General features: G+C 31.8%; 1 protein-coding gene and 1 long non-coding RNA gene across 2 annotated transcripts; both read left to right on the forward strand.

The window, feature by feature from the left end:
• Window positions 1–231: 231 nt before the first annotated feature.
• Window positions 232–5,070, forward strand: LOC104120315 (uncharacterized). The gene is made up of 3 exons (XM_018779080.3): window positions 232–1,083; window positions 3,527–4,057; window positions 4,852–5,070. Exons 1-3 carry the CDS (start codon window positions 322–324, stop codon window positions 4,960–4,962), a joined length of 1,404 nt encoding a protein of 467 aa, XP_018634596.2. The 5' UTR covers window positions 232–321; the 3' UTR covers window positions 4,963–5,070.
• A 184-nt stretch (window positions 5,071–5,254) lies between these two features.
• On the forward strand, window positions 5,255–6,334 carry LOC138895106 (uncharacterized). The gene is made up of 3 exons (XR_011409305.1): window positions 5,255–5,569; window positions 5,844–5,961; window positions 6,128–6,334. It is a non-coding gene; the product is annotated as an uncharacterized lncRNA (long non-coding RNA).
• The last annotated feature ends 964 nt before the right edge of the window (window positions 6,335–7,298 follow it).

Raw genomic sequence — 7,298 nt, forward strand, 5'->3', positions numbered from 1 at the left:
TAATAACATTTACTGTTGTGGCATGTAGCCATGGATTGCATTTAAAAGGTGTCCATATAAAACAAGAATAACATCTCTTTACATGTTGACTAATCAAACAAAGCTTGTTGTAAGTCTGTTTTTGTTAGTAAAGTATACTAATAGAGTAAATATTAGTATTAATTTTCAAATGCTTTCATTTCTTCTCACAAAATCCAGTCTATGATTCACCAGGTCTCCAATATATTGAAATACATTTTCACACATCAAAAATCTGTCAAAAATACATTTTAACTTGAACAAAGTCATTTCGATTCACTAAACCTCTCTAATCAAATAAAAATGTTTTCCAAAACCCCATTTTGCTTCAAAGACATTTGCTTAATACTCACCTTTTTCTCATTCTTTTTTCTTTCTCTCAATTACCATCGTTCTACCTCCATTTTCCAAAAATTAACCTCATTCTCCTCCACAATCACAGCCGCCACCAACAAAAACTCTCCGACCACCGTTAACCACCTTGTTTTCTCAATTGCTTCTTCCTCTAAAACCTTTTCCAAACGCAAAGAACTCCTCCCTCTATGGTACAAGCCTAACTCAACGAAAGCTTATGTATTTTTAGACCACACTCCATCGGATAATTCTCCAAAAAACATCGATCTTCCACAAATTTTAATTTACGAAAACACTTCTCGTTTCCCGTATACCCATCGTAAAGGGGCTCGTTATGCCATTGGCATAACGTGCATGATAAAACAAGTGGTCGCACGTGACGATCCTAACGTGCGATGGTACATTTTTGGAGATGACGATACAGTATTTTTCGTGGATAATTTGGTGAAGACGCTAGAAAAATATGATCATAATGAATGGTATTATATAGGGTCTAATTCAGAGAGCTATGCTCAAAATGCTTATTTTTCATTTGATATGGCATTTGGTGGTGGCGGATATGCGATAAGTCGACCTTTGGCTAAAGCTTTAGCTGGGGTTTTGGATTCTTGTTTGATGAGGTACCCAAATCTCTATGGTAGTGATGCTAGAATTTTCTCTTGCTTGGCAGAACTTGGCGTAAGTTTAACACATGAACCTGGTTTTCACCAAGTAAGTAAAATTTTAATAATGTTACTCTCTTGTAGTTACTGTATTAGTTATCAACTTTGGAATTTGATTATAACCACCCCTCCCCCCCCCCCCCCCCCCAATTTCTCCATATACAGGAGCGGACATAGGAAGGGGTTGGTAGAACCCAATAATTTTGGTTCTAACTATATTTTGTTTCAAATTCATTTAATATGTGCAAATTATTAAATTAGAACTCAGTAACTCAAATGATTAAGATATAAAATTCATAAATTTCAATTCTTGATTCCGCCTCTATTTAGATAATCCTGTTATTTCGAAGTGTTTAAAAGTTAAAGAGACAGTGATATTGAAATTCGGTACATCTTGTTTCATTAACAATATCTCGGTAATAGAGCGGAATATAGGTGTGAATGATTCATATAACTAATCCCAACTAATTTGGGATTGAGTTGTTATTATTGTTTCTTCGTCAATATTCATCTGCTTCTCAGCTATACGCTTGAAAGAGGACAAATAGTTAAATGCATTAAATGTATAGACAAAGTCGATATTAATATGGACAGACTTCAAGATGTGACTTAAACCACCTCTCCTTTAATTAATAATGATTTGATCTAGGGGAGGAAATGAAATTGGAAAAATACGTGTATGGACCCGCACGACTTTAAGAATTGTTTCCTTCACTAATCAAAAGAAAAGGCTAGATGTCCAGCTTAGCGATGACATGATTCTTGATATGAAGGTGTGGAGGGCCAAAATTAAGGTAGATGTCTAGTAGGTAGACGAGCGTTTTTTTTTACCATACTAGTAGCTTAAGTATAATTCTCGCATTTTCTTACCCTTAGATTTCTATTATTGTTACGTGTTGTTTCTTTGCTTATGTTATCTTATTATCTAGCTGTTGGCACTGCTTCTCTTTCATGGTTTTTTACTACTGTATTTCTTTTTTAAATTGCTATGACTGTGCTTTGCTTGGGCTGGGGTCTATCGAAAACAGTCTCTCTACCTTCGGAAGGTAAGAGTGAGGCTGCGTACACACTACCCTCCTTAAACCCACTTGTGGGATTACGTTGGGTTGTTGTTGTTGTTGTTGTAGATTTCGATATTAGCTAATTATACGCATTTACGGCAGTGAGACGAAAATCTACATCTAGTTTGCTTTTATCATCCCCTAATTAATATAATACCCTAAAATCCCCCTAAACTATTATGTTTTTTATGAGTTTCCTACTCAAATTATCCGGTGTCTCCAAAGCCTCCTCCCCCTCACCCCCACCCTCCCCCGAAACTATATTGTCCTTCGTATTAAAAACCCTCTTTGCATTCTTAGAGGTACGTCTAGTACACACTCCTAATTATCTAAAAACATGCCATGTAACACTACATGTGGCTATTTAACTCAGCCTAAAACCCACCAAATATAAACTATCATTTTTTTGTCACTTACCTACTTAAATTATTTGGTGTCCCCAAAACCCTCCTGAACAATATTTCTTTTTATATTAAAACCCCAAGTTGGACTTTTAAAGGTGCGTCTGTCTAACTATATTAACTTGTCGTTTGTACAAAAAAAATTATATAGTTTACTCATGATGTATTACTCTCAGATGATTGATTAATTTTAGGAGTTTTGGCCAAAATAATATTTAATGTAATGTGTTAATTTTAGGATTAATTCAGATTGTGCTTTATGCTAAATTTCAGTTGAATAAGTTCTTATTTATATTAACTTTATAGCACATAAAATATAAATAAAGAAATATGGTGTTGCATATCTTAAAAATCATCTTATATTACATATAAAAGATTACACAAGGTAAAATTTCATAAATTAAAAATCAATTGGCCAACAATTACATTCTCTAATTCCAGATTACATAAAGAAGGTTCAAGAGATTCAACTTTATTCTCTACAAGGTGTTGAGTTTAATAAGAAGATTTAAATTGGTATCCTTTCAACAATATGTGTAAGACATGAAAAAACATTAAAACAAGAAAGAGAATAACTCATTTCAGGGAAAACAAGAGAGGGAGAATTTGTTTTAGAGGAAACCCATATGGAGACCTGAAGAACAAAGGTTAAAAATGAAGAAGAAGGTACAAAAATAAGGAAGAATGGTGAAAAACTAAGGAAGAAAGGTAGATATAATTGAAATAAGAAGAATATTTATTAAAAAAATAAATTGAAAGAGGTTAGGCTAATTAGCCATTATTTTCTGTTATGTGAATCATTTTGATAGTTTTTTTCAGCTGTCACGTGCTCCCAAGTGAGTGTTTAAACACGTTATGCCATGTCAGCAACGAAGGGGTTTTAATATGAAGGACAATATAGATCAGGGGGATTTTGGAGACACCGAATAGTTTAAGCAGGAAACTAACAAAAATGTGATAGTTTAAGGGAGGTTTTAGGGTATTAACTCTTATAACTAATATAATCATTCGTTTTGTTTTCTCTGAGCAGGATGATTTATGGGGAAATCTATTTGGATTGCTTTCATCGCATCCATTATCACCATTACTATCTCTTCATCATGTAGAAAGAATGCACTCAATTTTCCCCAACATGACAAAAATTCAAGCTCTGAAACATTTATTCAAAGCTGCTAATGCTGATCCTACAAGAATATCACAACAAACTATATGCTACGATCGAAAAAATTCACTATCTGTTTCAATAGCTTGGGGTTATGCTATACAAGTTTACGAGGGCAACATTAAACTTCCTGATCTTATTACAGTGCTAAGGACATTTGAACCATGGGATAAAGACAAGAAACGACCACATTTTATGTTTAGGACAAGGGTTGAGTCTAATGATCCATGCAAGAAAATGGTTGCCTTCTTAAAAAGTGTTGATTCTTATGGAAATAATGTTTGGACCAATTATACGAGGTATAGAGTTGGGAAAACTTGTGCAAAAGATGGCAATAAAATCAAGAATTTGGAAGAGATAAGAGTCTTCTCTCGCAAGTTGGATGCTGATACTAGACAGGTACTAATCTACGTAAATTGCATCTTCTTTTATTTCTTTTTACTACTATGTTCTCCACCCTTTTGAATCACTTTGATAGTGAATAATGTAGTTAATTTCTGTCAATTAGAGTCCATTTGGCTTAAGTGACTAAAATTGGTTAAAATGCGTAAGTGTTGAACTCATTTATAAACACGTACAGTAGTTGAGTATTTAGATAAAAGTATCGCTTTGATAATAAACGGTCAATATATTTGGTAAATTATTGGTAATAAGATAGTAGATATAAGGGAGAAGGCAGAGCGGTGAAAACGCAATGGAAAGGGATTGATTTTGGACAAAGCCAAAAATTGTTTATCAAAACTAAAAAATAAAAAGATTTGTTGTTCAAGAAATCAAACCTCCCAAAAAATAAACGTTTATAAAAATTGGAGATGTACCTAAAGATTATTAAATTTTTTTTATCCGTGTCAGCACTTTCAAGTTGAATATATCTACTGAGATGATGAAGAGTCTCCCTGGGATATTATTTCTTTCTTAGCTTTATTGAGTTAGTTAAAATAGGATCAACAATTATTATTTTCTAGAACTTATATTTTAATTTTTAATTTAGATATAATTCAAATATAACGTTTAATATAATAGTATGTGATTTTTTAAAGTTTTATATTCATGGAGATTAAGTATATGCGCAACGCGTGCAACAAGAGACTAATAAACTAAGAAATGGGTATAAATTAGTTTGACTAGTATTTTTGTTTTTCTAAATTTGAGGAAGTTTTTGATTTCTTAAAAAAAAATCTAACACGTTTCAGGTTAGGGCGCCACGTCGTCAGTGCTGTGACGTGTCATTATCGTCCAATAAATCCATGGATATTCAAATTAGACCATGCGGGATTGATGAGTTCATTACAATGTCTCCTTAGTAGTATTTGTTTATAAACTGTTAATTTCGTTGAGAAACGTTTGATTATTCAAGCATGTGAACTTTTGAGTTCGTTGTAATTTAGACTTACCCAATGTTTTGATTTATTCCGAACAAAAATCTATATCTATATATATATATATATATATATATATATATATATATATATATATATATATATATATAAAGATATAAAGGAGGGGAGTGATATGGTATATCTCTTTGTTCAAGAATCATATTTATCTTTTTTCTCAAATTTTTGACATTTCTCCAAATATTTGCCATTTATGTGCTATTTTAAAACATCAAAAGTCACTTCTTAAAAGGTGCTTCATCCAAATAACTCACAAGTCGCCTTACGTTACTAAATTTCTTTTATCCTTGGACGTTACTGAATTAAAGGAGACATTCGAGCAAAATATATTGAAAGACGGGACCTTATTTGACAAAAACGGTTCATCCTCCATTCCTCCTATCTTTCCATTTCTTTTGCGTTTCTTAAAATCCAGACATTTCGTTTTGCACTTGCATAGTACACCGCAAAGAAATGATGGACGAAGATGACACAACCAACTGTATCAAAAAATTTTGCAGTGCAAGCAAACTAGGTAAGAGACCGATGGTGAAGAAAATGTCTTCTGATGCTTGTGCTACAAAGTACAACCCCAATACATGAAATCCTCGCTCAATCTTCTTCCTTTTTCTAAAAATATCTCTTTGTATAGTATTTTTCATATGTTTTTTTTTATTTTTTATTTTACCTTATTAATTTAGAAGCCCAAAAGTCAATCTTTGGAACTTATATACCTTTTTATATCCCAAATTAAATTGATGAAATGTTTAAATTGATGCCATATTGTTACTCTTTCTGGTACCTTTCAGTATTCCACTATTAGGGTGTGTGTGGCCAGTTTCTAAATAAATTTGGAAGACGCTATTGTAATTGAGAAGGTTTCCAAGCTTCAAAATGAGATAGCAAGCTTAACCCGACATCTATTTGGTACGTAGTATTTTTTAAATTCAATGTTACGAGTTTTTCTTCTCTATGTTGAATTATTATATGGTTTGAGTTTACATGAAGCTTACTTGTAATAAGAAATGACAATGATTTACAAAAGAAAAGAAAAAGAAAGTTTATTGAGAGTTAATAGTATTTTCTTGAACAGTTGGGAGGGAGGAGGTCATGGAACTTGAAAGCAATATAATATGTGCGAGGAGGAATGTATTACGTACCGCTATACGCCTTTTTAGCATAAGCTTCTCTAATTTTTTTTCTTTTACCTTTTTAGACAAGGTGTAAATTAGATGATAGTTATTATTGTATATTAAATATTTTAACGAAATTAGTTTTGGTTCTTTTGCCCAGTTTTTTGTTTATCAGCTTCATTTGTCCTTAGGTAGGCAACGGTATTGGATACTCTAAATGTTGCTCTTTTTGTCTTCCCACTCCCCATTACTGCACATACTCTGAGTTCGTAAATTTTGATAATTGTTTTTGATACGTTATAAAGACAGCTATTATGTGATTAATCTCATATTCAGTAAGTTCTTTTGAAACGTTGAAAGAAGAATAACATCAATTTGAGTATTTGACCCTATTTTATTCTGGATAATGTCTAAATTTTAATCACAACTATTTTAAGCCTAATTATTTAATGTCTATCAACCCATAATCTTACTATAACTTCACATATCGGGTTTGGGAATTAGTGAAAAGTGCATGATAACTATCAAATAGGAGTAATAATCATTTCCTACTTTTAGTATTTAAACGAAATTAATTTAGGTTAATGGTTATATGGAGACTTGGAGTTAATTGGAGAAAATATTTATATTTGTATGTATATACATAAAAATTTTATTTCTTATATCTCGATTAAATGTATAACAAGATCAAACCGCAAATTCATTATTTTTTTAATGCGCGGACAAATTAACTAGTATATATATATATATATATATATATATATATATATATATATATATATATATATATATATTGAGGGACATTGGCCAGGTGATATAGCAGTTCTCGTTGACGGGAATTACATTTATCTAATTTCTCATTTTTTTAAAGTTTTCCCCTCTCATTTTAATAGGATACTCAATTATTAAATCTAAACAGTTAAGCTATTAAAAATGAAAGGCACCGTTTCAGAATTTTCGGCAAACCAGCCGTTACAAAGCAAAACTTTCACGTTTAAGTTCATCCAAACTATTAAGGTTTAATTTAATTGCACCTCTTTAATACTCCAAATAAAGAGGGATATACCACTGTTTTAGAATCCTCCGGAAACACTCAAACAAAAATTTACAAGTTCTCAATTTCCATGACGA

Source organism: Nicotiana tomentosiformis, chromosome 7, assembly GCF_000390325.3.
Source record: "Nicotiana tomentosiformis chromosome 7, ASM39032v3, whole genome shotgun sequence".
NCBI lineage: Eukaryota > Viridiplantae > Streptophyta > Magnoliopsida > Solanales > Solanaceae > Nicotiana > Nicotiana tomentosiformis.

Coding starts and splice junctions, on each gene's coding strand:
- LOC104120315 (XM_018779080.3), top strand. CDS start 322: ATGTTTTCCAAAACCCCATTTTGCTTCAAAGACATTTGCTTAATACTC. Junction 1,084..3,526: donor ATGAACCTGGTTTTCACCAA/GTAAGTAAAATT, acceptor TTCTCTGAGCAG/GATGATTTATGGGGAAATCT. Junction 4,058..4,851: donor TGGATGCTGATACTAGACAG/GTACTAATCTAC, acceptor AACACGTTTCAG/GTTAGGGCGCCACGTCGTCA.